We start from the raw sequence: 16,474 nt of genomic DNA, 5'->3' as shown, positions 1-16,474 counted from the left end.
ACTTAACCAGCATGGTACAACAGCATTCTGCAGCAATACGCCATCCCATCTGGTTTGCGCTTAGTGGGACTATCATTTGTTTTTCAAGAGGACAATGACCCAATACACCTCCAGGCTGTGTAAGGGCTATTTGACCAAGAAGGAGAGTGATGGAGTGCTGCATCAGATGACCTGGCCTCCACAATCACCCGACCTCAACCCAATTGAGATGGTTTGGGATGAGTTGGACCGCAGAGTGAAGGAAAAGCAGCCAACAAGTGCTCAACATATATGGGAACTCCATCAAGGCTGTTGGAAAAGCATTCTTCATGAAGCTGGTTAAGAGAACGCCAGGAGTGTGCAAAGCTGTCACCAAGGCAAAGGCCGGCTACTTTGAAGAATCTCAAATATAAAATATATTCTGATTTGTTTGACACTTTTATGTTTACTACATGATTCCATATGTGTTATTTCATAGTTGTGATGTCTTCACTATTATTCTACAATGTAGAAAATAGTACAAATAAAGAAAAACCCTGTCCAAACTTTTGACTGGTACTGTAGATAGTCTGAGAACAGGGGCAGTATTGTGCATTATGCTTTAATTTCATTCACCATCTGGAATGAGAGGGTATCAGTTTAATATTAAGAACATGTAAAACATTGGAGGCATGGTGGTTGACAGGATAACAGGCCTGCTACACTGGACGCGTTACTTTTACCGGGTATGAGATGCTCCCATTGTTTTCAATAAAACCTGGGCGTAAGCAGCATGTTTCCACGACAGGCACGCAGGCACTAGCTCTGTTATCAAAAATTCTACCCGCTGGGTTACGCGTTCAGTGTAGCAGGTGTGTCACAGGGGAATTAATTAAGTGAATATTTGAGGTGGGGGGGGGGGGTCTTTGGATCCCCCAAAGTCTCTCTTTCTCTTTCTCAGTATTGTGCTTTGTCATACCTATTAAAATTGAAACAACAGGTTCGATATTGCAATGTTTCATCACTCGTGAATGGGTCACTGCAACACGTAGACACTGTAAACAGCACCGCTCATACTGAACTGATTGTCACCAGGGTCAAGACTTAGAGTGGTATTGCAGAGAGAAAGAGAAAGAGCAAATGCATGAGGGAGTGGAGAAGGTGTGTTAGCATGTAAAGAACCCTCCCCCCTTTGAATTTTCCAAAAGCTCAGCTTGTTGGGGGAAATCAAGATCTGGAGTAGCCGTGTACTGCAGACCTCTATGTTTCAGCCAATAGGATTAAGCCTGGACCCATATCAACTCCGCCCGCATTTGATGTGCCAGTCAGGTTCCAGGATGTCCTCCGTAAAACGGTTGGATTGGCTGCAGGAAGGGAGGGAAAGATGAAAATGGTGAAAGGGGAATGGATGAAATAATAATACGAATCTTTGAGTTATTATAGTCCGCAATTTGTTGGTCAAAATACATTGCAAAATACAGAGTTGAACATTTAGCAACCACACACACACACACACACACACACACACACACACACAGAGAGAGCATGGAAGCCCTGGTAGGATTACAGAAAAAGAGGCAAATAAAGAGGTACAAATAAGCTTTTCCAATCCACATGTCATTAACTATGATTATCAATTAGTAAATTAGTAAACCTTAAAAACTGATATAAGCCCATTTGATTAAAAACGACGTAACCGCCATTATTGGATCACCTGTTAAACATCGGAGTATGGCTCCTTTAGTCTTTAAAACGAATATGTCACTTTATTATTATCCCTTTATTCAACAAGGTTTCTTAATTGAGAACCAATTCTTATTATTTCAAAGCACATCTAGTGACTGATGCTGGAAATTAGCGCAAGCTAAAGCAAGACGGTGCAATGCATCTGCCATCTGGTACATCGATGTGTCAATGTTGTCACTGAATCTGTCCCTATCAAGTAAATTATTGATTATTTTGAAAAAAGGCCAAAAGGATAAACATAGCCAAGAGGATGTTCTGGGTGTGAAAACTCTTCTCTCAACTTGACTTGTTTTAGTAATCACATTTCGTTATTAGACTGCTCTCCTCCCAGTTAAGCTTGGATCTGATGTTGCTGTTGCCGAGGTCCAAGATGCCGTGCTCCTGGCTGGCGTAGCCATGGTAGTAGTCGAGGGGTAGGCTCGGTTGCCACGGAGCTCCCCGTTGTGGCTGACGTGTAGGCGGGGAGGTGGGACGGGAGGGAGGGCTCCGTTCCAAGGGGCGCTGGCACAGGAGACGCCCGAAAAGGAGACCCCGGGCCTGGCAGTGGTGGCCGTCCCTCCCCCCCCTCCGGGAAGACCATGGGGGTCTGCTGAACCCAGAGAGGAAGAGTCCTCTTCCTATCGATAGCAAGATAGAGGGAGGGAGGAGAAAAGGCGGAATGGTGGGTGGGAGTCAGAAGAGAACGCGTGGGGAGAGAACGTCACACAGGAGGGGATAGAGGAGGGGGTTGGGGGGGGGGGTTTGCAGAAAGGGAGAGAAGAAAAATGGGTTATAAAGTAGAGGAATGTGAAGTTCCAACAGAGATGAAATAAAAGAAAGACCCCATAAGAAAGCACAGGACAGAGACGGGGAGGGGGGGGGTTTAGGGTTGAGAAACAGGGTCCTGTTCATTAGGTACCCAATGGAAGAAGACGGACTGATATACCTGGACTTATCCAATAAGAAACGCTATTTTTCATTTTCCGTTGCAAAACATTTTCTGATGTATGCCCTAATGAACACAACCCAGGTGTAGTCCAACCATTTGTCTGAAGCAATACAGAGGGACTATAGCCTAAGGTGGCAGTAGCGACCTTTCCCTTCATGTAACGGGATTGATAAGAGTCCGTGTTTGTCATTTCAATTTGAGAAAAAGTAGTTGTCAATGGGCTTCATATCAGTGACACACTAACAGTGTTGGCTGCCTTAATTTACTGCAGACTGTGGCCTCATACACACTGAACAAGTAAAGCTAGAAATTGGCAAGTTACGAAAAGTGTCACGTGGTCCCGGAGTCTGGTTGAGTGGGTAACGCTCTCGCGTTTGAATCCATATACGTTCCCCCACGGCGGGGATCCCGGTTCAATCATGAGCCCTTCACATTTGTACTCTCTTTACTCTCCCTGTTTCTGCTCCTATCCTTTCTCAAATAATACAATAAAAGTGTCATGATTAACCTCTGTTAAGGATCAGCAAAAACTCATGCTCATGATCAATCAAAACCACTGTTTCAGTCATCTGGCAGATGCCCCAAACTCATCCTCAACACAGGGTAGCACAGAAAACTACCATTAGTCATGCACTCTGTAAGACCTAAAAAAGACATGTTCAATTCATTATTTCCTGCAAAGATGTATCAATACACTCTCAGAAAAAAATATGCTAGTTAGTACCAAATAGGGTTGTTCACGTGTTCACCCCACCACCTCAAAAGAACTGATGAACATACACACAATATGGCAACAAAGTTAGAATAAAACAACTAACTAAATCACAGGTACAACGGTATGAAAAAAGAAAACTAATTTCCCCCCCAACCCTGTTCACTGTCAGTGTTGGTCTGACACTATCAGTGCAAACCGCAGCTTCTTTCTGATTCACACATTGAGCCTCTCGCTTTTGAAAGATGAAAACATTTCAAATGATTAAATACAAGTTAATACAGTTGTACCATGGTACCACATTTCGTTTTCAGAAATGTAGGGGGTATATTTCAGTAATGGAGTGTTGCATACCATACAAATAAACATATAGATGCCAGGCTCTACTTTCCCTGGCCATACACACTATACAGTGTGCAAAAAAGACCACGTAGCTGGATCAAAGGAAAGCTAGCCTGGAATCCAAACTGAATATCTCTCTGTTTCAATATTATTTCACTACATGCTTTCATTGAAACTGGTTGTGTCTACAAATAAGGGACATTTGGCAAAACAAACTGGTCAGGGATTGGATCACCTTCAGCCAATCAAAAGTTGTCCAGTTGATAAAACACCCCTATACTTACCACACCATTCAACCTTATACTGCCAGTCCACTCCATCATAGATGCCATTTACACCAGCTTTGAGAAAGAAATGCCTCAATATGCAGTGGTTGAAACTGCCTTTTGTCAGTGGTGGTAAAAATTATATAATGTAGAGAGACATTGTGCCCAGACAGACATTCAACAGCTTACATACTGTAGGACGGAATAGACATGGTGCAATATTGTATGTTGTCAAGTAAACAAATTCATCAATGTAAAGTGAACACCGTTTTACTTGTTTCGGCATTGTTTTCTCAAAGGGGAAGCTGGTGTTGAGAAACTTGGCTGGGTCCATGAGTTATCAAGGCCCTTTATGGGGTTAACTATGTCACCGTTTCTTTGCCCCAGGTATGTCATATATGGGTAAGCACGTTGCAGAGTAGCAGGTTTCCGAATGCATTCCACTAGCCACATGCTACCACTACTAATGTAAAAATGGCACATATGACAGACTAGTGAATCCATATTAAACCATGTCAACGTACACACCATAGACTCATAGAGACTAGAATACACTCTCAGCCATACAGACCAACGGACAGACCTGACAGATCTGCTCTCTGAACATTCTGGGCTTAATTTCAGGAATGGCACTCACTCTCAACTCATCCTCCACAGCCATCAGCCTGGAAAAGAAGTAGAAAATGTTTATTTTAGAAAAAGTTACAGAACCACGATTCAGTTTCTTTCAGTCATTTGGCCTCCCAACATTAGCCTTTCTGTTTATGGAAACAGATATGATGTTCGGGGAATTGAAATTCCCACAAAAGTAAATGCATTCAAAGTAAATGCTATCTAGGCAAGTGAGCAAGCAGACATTAACCTTCTGTCTTGTTTTGGTTGCGCTCACCTGTTGATAATGCCTTTGATTTGGCTGTCCTTCTCTAGCTGCTGCTGCCTCAGCATGCGCTCGCTGTCGTCCAGCCGGCTCTGGTACTGCGATAGGATCTTGCTGGTCTGCTGCTCCTGTGAAAGCATCCTGCGCTCATACTCCTCCAGCTTCCGATGGGACATTATCAGGCGCTCCTTCAGAGAATGGATCTCCTCCTCGTATTCCTTTACCTGGCAGACAGACGGCAGGGGAGGGAGATCAATGCTCTGGAATTCTAGCATGTATTAGGCAGACCCTGGCGCAAGTATAACGTGACTAAGGGGGAAGATGTAATCGTCGAGGGGGCAAACATTTTTGGGGTTCTTGCATTGGAATTATATTGAATTCTGCTTATATCACGCTACATCACAATCAACACTAAGTTCAAATGCAGAGATTCCGAGATCATTCAGTGCTTTTTTAAGTGACAGCCTGGCGCGAAATCTGTCACCCATTTCCACTGCACTGTATCAGCATAAAATATGGGACTTCTAGCAGTCGTAAGGACAAAGATTCAGCAGGAGGCAGGCAGGTAAAGGTGCAAATGAGTGTTGGATTTATTTACATAGCGCTGGTGTTTCAAAGATGACAGTGGTATATACAAATACACTGAGTGAACAAAACATGAAGAACACCTTCCTAATACGGAGTTAAAAATCCTTATTTAACCTGTCTCCTCCCCTTCATCTACACTGATTGAAGTGGATTTAGTACCATCAATAAATAATCATAGCTTTCACCTGGATTCACCTTTTCAGTCTATATCATGGAAAGAGGTGTTCTTAATGTTTTGTACATAATGTTCCGACTTCAAAATGTCAGTTTTCAAAAGAAAAAGCCTCTTTAGGCAAAACCAGTCTTAACCAATAAAGCACAGGTAGGGTCTACCAGGCCCAACTAACTACAGGGTTGTCAGGTCAAGCAAAAAATTATAGCCCAAAGACCACGGAAAACCTGCCCAAAAGGCCTGAAAACTAGCCCAAATTATTTTTTTCACAGCAAGAGAGGAGTTGCCATATTTATACAATAGCCCCTTTTCCATAACGTTATCGAGCCAATTAAGAAGGAATATTTAACTTGTAACAATGTTAGAAGCAAAATTTGGGGTTCCTCAAAATAATAATTATTGCAAGCTATGACATGACGTAATAAAGCAATTTGAAAATGTGGGAAGAGAAAAGATAATTCGCCCTTATTAAACTCACCAGATCATTTGCAAAAGGGGTTTGGTATATGGCCAATATACCACGGCTAAGGGCTGTTCTTATGCATGACACAACACAGAGTGCCTGGATACAGCCGTTAGCCATGGTATATTGGCCATATACCACAAACCCCGGGGATGCCTTATTGCTATTATAAACTGGTTACCAACGTCATTAGAACAGTACAAAGTACTGTTTTGTCATACCCATGGTATAGGGTCTGATTTACATAGTCTTCTAGCCAATCAGCATTCAGGGCTCGAACCAGGTTTATAGTTGTAAATAAATCCCTTTTGCACATGTGCATAACTATAGATAAATCAGACAGGAAAGTTTGAGTGATGAAAGTTGGACAGAGGATCTCGAAATCTGTAAACAAGAAAAACTTGGATGAACATAAAAATGTACATTAGACTATTTTCTGGCAATTGTGCTGTTATTACGTGCCAAATGTTAAGACTACAAATGGCCCATTTGCGATACTGACTTGTCATTTCAATAGGCATAGGGTACAAACTAGAATTTGGGTTCATGATTGTAATTCAATTTTGCCATAGTTTGCTTAGATAAAGGCAGGTAGCCTATAGCCCCTGATAGGCCTACGTCTCATTTCAGATAGTCTACAGTAGCCTAGACAAGATGTAGGCAAGATGTAAACCGAACGATTTAGCAGTTTGCTTAGTACAAATTAACTGACTAATTTATTTGACATGAATAGCGAGGCGATTAAGAGGTAAGAAGTGCTTGTGTTTCCCAATAGCCTGCTGGAATAAACTACTGAGGATGAGGTCATCATTTCAATCCCAGAACTAAATATTAACAATTTGTAATTTATATGAACTGAATATGCATGTCAACAACAACCAGTGTTTATTCTTTAGAATTTGTTTTACCTGTAGCCTAATCTGACTACTATTACTGTCAATCTAATGCGTTCTAACAACTGATCAGCAATTGCAATAGAGCTTTGATAATTTCCAATTTAATTAACTAAACATGTCGATTCATATTTGCATAATAACACAAGGCTACAACAACAATAAACTGAAGTTCTAGGATATTTATTCAATTGGTTTGCCAGCTCCAGGTAGGCTACACAAGTGGCATACATTGACTTGCAATGACTCCAGTGATATCGTCATTTCAACATATTTATTGTATCAAATGGTAGCTTACAATGGCATATACATAAATAGGATACTTGATGTCTAACAGATGCAAATGTATCATTCTTCACATTTAACCTAATGTCAGTTTCATTGAGCCCTTTTCCCCATAGGGTCTGGTGTGTGTGCTCGCGCACGTTAGGCTACGTTATGTGAGCTAACTTCTAGCTAGCTAGTCGCCCATCCCGCCCCGTTGCAATGGACCGTTTTCTGATCAAGAGAAGAGTGCGGGTAGAAAATGAAAATCCAGACCCTGTCTCCAAGGGGGCCAAAGAAGAAGAGGGAGATAAGTAAGATGAGTCGTAAGCCAGGACTTGAGGGAGCACCAGATAGTTAGTCGCTGCTAGCTGCTCCACAGTCACCGTTAGTTGCACTTTTAGCACAGCCACCACTGCCTCTGTTATAAGCCAGTCACCTGTTGAAGAACCAAGGCGCCCTCTTCTTCGGCGTTATCCAGCCACAAAAGTTGGACAGCAGTATCGCTACTTCAATCGTAGATGGTATGAGGATTACAAATAGCTGGAATATTCTATTTCAAAGGACCGTGCTTTCTGCTTGCCCCTTCAACCTTCAGGAAACCATGGTGGAGAGAAGGTCGGCATTTACCCACGATGGCTACCAGAACTGGAAGAAGGCGACAAGTTCGTTCAAGACACACAATGCTAGTGTGGAGTATAAATATGCAATGACAGCGTGGAATGAGTGGACTATTCAGAAAGAGTCTGGCTCAACAATATGCAATGCTCTAAGTGATGGACATTCGAAAATAGTCAGAGAGAACAGAGAGTATATGAGAGCAGTTGTGGAGTCTTTCACAGAGAGGAGACATAGAAAACGACATGGCTGTCAACCAGGGAAACTTTCTTGAACTTTTACAGGTCATTCGACAAAACAGTTGCACAGAAAATCTCAGATAATCCTAGAAATACTAAATACAGGCATCATGATATACAGAATGAAATACTGGGCAAATCCTCGACCCAGCATCCTTGCCTTCCTGTCCATACACATAGAAAGAACCAAGGCCCTGGATGTCCAGAAGATTATAGACTCATTTGCAGTGAACCACAACAGACGCATCGTCCTTCTATAAAACAACACTTGGTGAGTAACTGAAAGGCCTTATATTTATTGACAGAGCGCGCCTGTCCGGTGGTGGGAACATGATTCAATCGCGTTGATCTGGATCTGGATGGAACAATAAAGTACCAGACCCATGCATATTGTCGGCCTACAAGTATTTTTGCAATAGAAATATAATCGCTAAGATTGTGATGATAGCCAGCTCGTTTTACACCGTGTGTGCACAGTTGACAGGCATAGGCTAAATGCATTGCACTTCTCGTTGTGGCTGCACTTTGGATATTATGAAGTAGTGATAGCCATTTAATCCGAAACATTATTACCAATGCACAGTTGTCTGATTATGCATATGGAATAAATTCACTTATAAATAGTCATGAAAATCAACTATTTCATTAGCACCCCAATGTATTGGTCAAGCCCTCCCTTAGCACCGGGAGAGAAAAAGTCCTGGCACCGTGCCTGTGGGGCATTGATAAACATTGATAAACAATTCACACAATGAAACAAATAATGCCCAAGAGTTGGTGGGAGTCAGTTAGCAACAGTAGAGAGAAAAGAGCCTCTAGCGCATCTTTGCCACACACCTCTTGCTTTTATTCTGGTCTCAACATTTAAAATGATGCTCGAGACACCTTCCCCACACAAACAGTGCCTTCGGAAAGTATTCAGACCCCTTGACATTTTTCACATTTTGTTACGTTACAGCCATATTCTAAAATATATATTTTTTAAACGAGCAATCTACACACAATACCCCATAATGACAAAGTGAACAGGTTTTTTGACATTTTTGCATATGTATATATAAAAAAAACAGAAATTCCTTATTTACATCAGTATTCAAACGTTTGCTATGAGATTCGAAATTGAGCTCAGGTGCATCCTGTTTCCATTGATCATTCTTGAGATGTTTCTACAACTTGATTGGAGTCCACCTGTGGTAAATTCATTATATTGGACACGATTTGGAAAAACACACCTGTCTATATAAGGTCCCACAGCTGTCAGAGCAAAAACCAAGCAATGAGGTCGAAGGAATTGTCCGTAGTGCTCAGAGACAGGTTTGTGTTGAGGCACAGATCTGGGGAAGGGTAACAAAACATTTCTGCAGCATTGAAGGTCCCCAAGAACACAGTGGCCTCCATAATTCTTAAATGGAAGATGTTTGGAAACACAAAGACTCTTCCTAGAGCTCGCCGCCCGGCCAAACTGAGTAATCAGGGGAGAAAGGCCTTGGTCAGGGAGGTGACCAAGAACCTGATGGTCACTCTGACAGAGCTCTAGAGTTCCTCTGTGGAGATGGGAAAACCTTCCAGAAGGACAACCATCTCTACAACACTCCACCAATTAGGCCTTTATGGTGGAGTAGCCAGAAGGAAGTCACTCCTCAGTAAAATGCACATGACAGCCCGCTTGGAGTTTGCCAAAAGGCACCTAAAGGACTCTCAGACCATGAGAAACAAAATTCTCTGTTCTGATGAAATCAAGATTGAATTCTTTAGCCTGAATGCCAAGCGTCACGTTTGGAGGAAACCTGGCACCATCCCTACGGTGAAACATGGTGGTAGCAGCATCATGCTGTGGGGTTGTCTTTCAGGGGACTGGGCGACTAGTCAGGATCGAGAGACTAATGAACGCATCAAATTACAGATAGGTCCTTGATGAAAACCTGCTCCAAAGCACTCAGGATCTCAGACTGGAGCGAAGGTTCACCTTCCAACAGGACAATGACCCTAAGCACACAGTCAAGACAACGCAGGAGTGGCTATGGGACAAGTCTGAATATCCTTGAGTAGCCCAGCCAGAGCCCGGATGAACCTGATCGAACATCTCTGGAGAGACCTGAAAATAGCTGTGCAGCGATGCTCCCCATCCAACCTGACAGCGCTTGAGAGGATCTGCAGAGAAGAATGGGAGAAACTCCCCAAATACAGGTGTGCCAAGCTTGTAACATCATACCCAAGAAGACTCAAGGCTGGAATCGCTGCCAAAGGTGCTTCAACAAAGTACAGAGTAAAGGGTCTGAATACTTATGTAAATGTGACCGAATTTTTTTATATTTTATAAATTAGTAAAATGTTAAAAAATAACTGTTTTTGCTTCATCATTATCGGATAGTGTGTAGATTGATGAGGGAATAAGAAATATATATTTTTAGAATAAAGCTGTAACGTAACATCATGTGGAAAAAGTCAGTAACCTCATAAACATTGTCAGGATGCAGCAGTGGTCACTTTTCTTTTCCATATTTACCAACATGGTATGTCCATTTGGTGAATGTAGATTGGCGGAGCAAATAAAGGAACATCATAGCAGTTGCTCGGAGGCAGATGAACACTTTGCCCAGGCCCTAAATACTGTCCTCTAACCTTTTGGCGATGCGGGGGCACAAACTTCCCCGCATTGGCCTTTGTTGAAGTAGGTAAGGGAGCATTCTCTCTCGAACGATGCACAGTGGACACTGGGGTTATCTCCAGACACCCCAGCAGTGAAATAACTTCAGTGACACACCGAGGAACATTTTGTGTGGCAGTCATTTTCTCTCCAAGCTCGGGGAAAGGGTCAGAGCACACCCTCTCCTCTCCAGGCTCCTGAGAAAGTTCGGTCATAATCAATTCAGTGTCAGTCAGTGTCGGGATGAAAACCTCACACACCCCAACATAGGGCAGACACTCGTCCAGAGCGCCCTCCATAGGAACAGCAGAAGAGCAAGAAGGAGACAGTTTGGCCTCCAACACGGCATCCTCACCATGGCCTAACTGGTAAACTTGTCCCCGCACTTATAAATCAAAATAAAATATTACAGGCAGAGGCATATTATGTTATTCACTTAGCCTACCACAGAGATGAGAAGCGCCCCAGTTGCTTTCCATAGCCCCCTACACACACCGTGGTGCACTCTGTCCATTGTGCTGACATCGCAGCGCAGAAAACAATTATTTTTTTAGCCAACCTGTCACTCAATCATTTGGGACATAAAACTAATGCTGAGGGGGCACACGTTTGAACTGAGGGGGCTAAGCCCCCTTTAGCCCCCTCGTGGAGCCGGGTACAGTATTAGGACTGACCCCAATGTTTCAGAGCTCCTACAATACACTTTATTCCCCAACTGTAGCACCGTAGTCCCCACTTTTACACAGTGTTAAAAGTATGAACCATCTGTTAGGTGAGGAATTACATGAATTAAAGGGGATGCCTAGTCAGTTGCACAACTGAATGCATTCAACTGAAATGTGTCTTCCACATTTAACCCAACCCCTCAATCAGAGAGCAAGGCAGTTAACACCCAACAACTGCGCCAATAGCGTCAATTAAGACAGCCCCCCGCAGTTGGTGGGGGTTAACTGCCTTGCTCAAGGGCAGAACAGCAGCTCTTTCCACCTTGCAGATTCAAACCAGCGACCTTTCGGTTACTGGCCCAACACTCTTAACCGCTAGGCTACCTGCATTCCTTTCTTCAAGGAACATTTAATTCAAGGAATATTTTCAGGTCCCAATCCTGGAACATCAAATTATGACAGAGTGAAAGTTTTCCTTTGACCTTGTCATAAAATTCTTGGAACATCATGCTGGGGGTCAAATGTTACCCTAGAACCAAATTAAAATCAGATAAAGACATTCCCTTATAATCTAGGAACCTTATTTTATTTACCAGAGAGGCTCTCATCCCCCCCAAAATGGGCTCACCCTATCCATGCGAGACTCGTCCATGCTCTTGGAGTACTCCTTCAGCTTGAGGTCCTCAAGGTTCGATGAGCTACGCAATATTTCGATGTCGGCAGAGAGGTGTGGCATGTTGGACACCCAGGCCACAGTGCGCTCGTTGGGTGTCAGGGTGGAGGGGGACTGAGAAGCCTGAAAGCAAAGAGGCAAGATGATACAGGAAGAGGCTCAGTAATCGCATGATCATGCTATCAAAATTATTAAGACTAAAAGGTTCTCCTATCTCAGAAAGTATTTAGGAAAGCTTGTGATGTGTTCTAACCTGTTAAGAGTTGACGGCGGATGGATTAAATTACTAGATAAAACAGCAACACTTTTCTGTGCTTTTTAGGTGGCTATCCATCTTCAAGATGTATCTCTGTGGACTTGCCTTTGGACAAGTCCTTAGATTTTGACAATATACAATAACGTTCAAACAATAGCCTTCATTACATAATCAGATTGTATTTGATGTTACATTTACATTACATTACATCATTTTACATCATGTGCAATGTGTAGAGAACTGGGACCAAATATAGATTTGGTTCAAATCGAACACAAATAACATGTTCATGACACTGAAGACGTGACAAAGGCTAAGCTTCCTCAGTGACCCCTCCCTCCTAAATCTGCTGAGATTCTGAGAATCACAGAAGTGTGATTAATAAATGTAGCCAAGGTGGTTTGTGACGTGTAACCTTGGCTGAGACCTCTAGACTAATTTTAGCTCCCAGAGCTAATGCCAAGGCTTTAGCTCTGTGGACTAACACGGTCTCAAGTCCTAGGTGTCCCAACACAGAACCCATGGTGATCCAGCAATATACCTGTTTATTGACTGTGGGCTTGAGCAGGTGCTGCTGTGGAGGCTGCTGTTGCTGCTGCTGCTGGGACTGCTGCTGAGGTTGCTTGGTGCTCTTAGTCGGGGTGTCTGTGGTCTGAGGCTGCTTGGAGCTCTTAGTCGGGGTGTCTGTGGTCTCTCCGTTGCCCCCTTGTGGCGCCCCCTGGCCGTCCCTTGCAGAGCTCGACTGGCGTGGGAGACCAGGGGCTGGGCTGTCAGACTGTTTGACGGACAACTGCTGCTGCTGTTGTTGCTGTGGCGAGGGCTGCCTGCCGCCAAAGCTGGACTCGGGCGACTGGAGAAGGAGGTTCCTGCTCTGGGGGCGGGTCTTGGGAGGGGTGGAGGTGGCCCCGGGGCTGATGGACAGCTGGGATTTGAGGCGCTGCGGGGGAGGCGGTGCTACGGAGCCATGACGGACAGGGTGCACGGTAGAAGGGGGAGTGGCCAAGGAGGTGGGAGTGCCCATGCCTGTCGCCGTCTGAGGGGTCATGCCCATAAGAATTTGCTGCTGGAGATTCTCCTGAGAGAGAGAGGGTGGGCGGGAAAAGGAAGAGAGGGAGACAGAGGGAGGGAGGGCAGGAAATATTTAGAAAAAGAAGATACAGTATTTGAGATCAAATACTATAGGAGAGGGAGAGTGAGGGAGAGAGTGTAAGAGGAGAAACGAGGAAGGAGATGAGGAATGGTTGTGAAGTCAATTTAATTGGACAATCCCTCTTTCGTTCATGCCTGTCTAACTTGTTTTTCAAGCATCTTCTCATACAAACAATTAGGGATGCACAATAAATCGGTGAACATAACGGAATCGGGCCGATATTAGCTAAAAATGCCAACATCGGTATCGCCGATGTCTAGTTTAACACCGATTTTAAAAACCGATGTCAAAGCTACCGTGCATACCTATATAACGTAGGTACATGACGTAATGACGCCACGTAGAATTTTGCGCTACACAGCATTCCTAACCTAGCCTACAATGTCTGCTGTGTGGATCGAGCACTCATTTGAAAGAGTAAGAACATTTCAGCAAGACAACTCAAAGTTAAAATCCATTAACGGCAAGATAATGGAATTCATTGCCCTTGACAATCAACCATTCTCTGTCGTGGGTGATGTTGGCTTTCGCCGAATGGTCGAGCACTGGTACACACGACCAAGTGCGCTATTTTTCAGATGTTGGCCTACCGGAGTTACACAGTAATAGCTTCATTGCTATTAGCTTCACGACATACATACTATGGAACGCTGCTTGGGTCTTTGCGTGTCAAAAGTAGCACTGTCAAAACTGTACAAAAAAGTCTTCAAACAAGCAAACACCGGCCACGAATGATGTGTTTACAAAACCGTGTTGGTAATAAAGCATAATTTGTTCGACCGCAACTTCTGGGATAGCTAGCTTTAGCTTGGTATCTAGCTAACACCAATACAACCAGCCTGAAAACAATGACCAGTAGAAACTGCAGTCATTTTCATTATTCTCAACAATGATTTGGGAATCCTTGTGAGTAAGTATTAGCTAGGTTGCCACTTGTTGTTCGCCTATTGAAATTGAAATTGAACTTCAGTTCATGAAAATAAATAGCTAGCCAGCTACTTAACCCTGTTGCCCAAAGCCAACGTTATAAGCAGCCAGCTAGCTTCATCTGGCTAGTGAGGCTCAAATGGACCGGGTTATGTGTTGTGAAGCTAGCCACAATAAGGATTAGGCACAATAGTGGATTTTGTGGTTTGCCTTCAAAATAAAATGTCATTGACAGTGATGCAAATTAATACAAATAGTACAATTATGCCATACTTTTATTTTGAAGGCTAACTGCAAAGTCCACTATTGTGGTTAATTCTTATTGTGGCTAGCTTCACATAGATGGGTCTGACCACCATTAATCAAATAATAACTGCCTTATAAATTAGGGTTATTTTAGATGATGACACCTAGCTACAGTATGTCATCCCTAAATCTTCCTCAGATAATTACCAATCCCACAAGGTATGACACCAAACACCCAGGAAAGGCTACTCTTCTTGATGTTATCCTCACAAATAATCCTGATAGGTATCAGTCTGGTGTTTTCTGTAATGACCTTAGTGATGACTGTTTTACAGCCTGTGTTCGTAATGGATGCTCAGTGAAACGACCTGTCTGGCTTTGTCATAGACGATTGCTAAAAAACGTTAATGAGCAAGCCTTACTTCATGACCTGGCCTCTGTAAAATGGTATAGAATCAGCTTGATCCCCTCTGTCGAAGACACTTGGACCTTCTTTTTTTGATATTTTCTGTGGTATTGTTAACAAACACACCCCCATAAAGAAAATGAGAATTAAAAATAGGTTCGGCCCCTGGTTCGACCGGGATCTTGCAGAGTTACTCCACCTCAAGAATTGCATTTGGCAAAATGCTCGACAGATGCACACTCAGGCTGACTGGCTCTCGTTCAGGCAAATGAGAAATAAGTGCACTCAGGCTATACGGAAGGCCAAAGTTAGTAACTTTAAGGAGCAGTTCTCTCTCTGTGGGTCTAACCCCAAGAAGTTCTGGAAAACTACTCAGGTTATGGATGTGTCACTTGAAACATTAAAGGTCCTCAATGATGTCACCATTGCCCTTGATTCTAAGCAATGTTGTGCTTCTATTTTTACTGACTTGGTCAAAGCTTTTGGTATGGTAGACCATTCCATTCTTGTGGGCCGGCTAAGGAGTATTGGTGTCTCTGAGGGGGTCTTTGGCCTGGTTTTACTAACTACCTCTCTCAAATAGTGCAGTGTATAAAGTCAGAAAATCTGCTGTCTCAGCCACTGCCTGTCACCAAGGGAGTACCCCAAGGCTCAATCCTAGGCCCCACACTCTTTTTACATCAACAACATAGCTCAGGCAGTAGGAAGCTCTCTCATCCATATATAAGCAGATGATACAGTCTTATACTCAGCTGGCCCCTCCCCGGATGTTGTGTTAAGTGCCCAACAAGCTTTCTCTACCCTTAACCTTGTTCTGAACACCTCCAAAACAAAGATAATGTGGTTTGTTAAGAAGAATGCCCCTCTCCCCACAGGTGTGAATACTACCTCTGAGGGTTTAGAGCTCGAGGTAGTCACCTTATACAAGTACTTGGGAGTATGGCTAGACAGTAGACTGTCCTTCTCTCAGCACATATCAAAGCTGCAGGCTAAAGTTAAATCTAGACTTGGTTTCCTCCATCGTAATCTCTCCTCTCTCACCCCAGCTGCCAAACTAATCCTGATTCAGATGACCATCCTACCCATGCTAGATTACGGAGACATAATTTATAGATCAGCAGGTAAGGGTGCTCTCAAGCGGCTAGATGTTCTTTACCATTCGGCCATCAGATTTGCCACCAATGCTCCTTATAGGACACATCACTGCACTCTATACTCCTCTGTAAACTGGCCATCTCTGTATATCCATCGCAATTCCACTGGTTGATGCTTATTTATAAAACCCTCTTAGGCCTCACTCCCCCCTATCTGAGATATCTACTGCAGCCCTCATCCTCCACATACAACACCCGTTCTGCCAGTCACATTCTGTTAAAGGTCCCCAAAGCACACACATCCCTTTGTTTTGTTTCACTTACTTGCTGTGTTGTTTCATTGT

At 43.4% G+C, this 16,474-nt stretch overlaps 1 protein-coding gene across 1 annotated transcript in view; it reads right to left on the bottom strand.

The window, feature by feature from the left end:
* Nucleotides 1-2,015: 2,015 nt before the first annotated feature.
* The window catches only part of LOC120026840 (ras/Rap GTPase-activating protein SynGAP-like), a 69,650-nt gene continuing 55,191 nt past the window's right edge, over nt 2,016-16,474 (bottom strand). The window contains exons 15-19 of the mRNA XM_038971550.1: nt 12,849-13,382; nt 12,007-12,174; nt 4,842-5,053; nt 4,536-4,617; nt 2,016-2,321 (exon numbers count right to left, since the gene is read on the bottom strand). Coding sequence (XP_038827478.1) covers nt 2,016-2,321; nt 4,536-4,617; nt 4,842-5,053; nt 12,007-12,174; nt 12,849-13,382 — 1,302 coding nt within the window. The remainder of the gene's footprint in view (nt 2,322-4,535; nt 4,618-4,841; nt 5,054-12,006; nt 12,175-12,848; nt 13,383-16,474) is intronic.

The sequence above is a fragment of the Salvelinus namaycush genome, chromosome 32 (assembly GCF_016432855.1).
Source record: "Salvelinus namaycush isolate Seneca chromosome 32, SaNama_1.0, whole genome shotgun sequence".
In the NCBI taxonomy this organism is placed as follows: domain Eukaryota; kingdom Metazoa; phylum Chordata; class Actinopteri; order Salmoniformes; family Salmonidae; genus Salvelinus; species Salvelinus namaycush.
The sequence above is the reverse complement of the archived record's forward strand: the minus strand, read 5'-3'. Positions and strand labels throughout refer to the sequence as shown.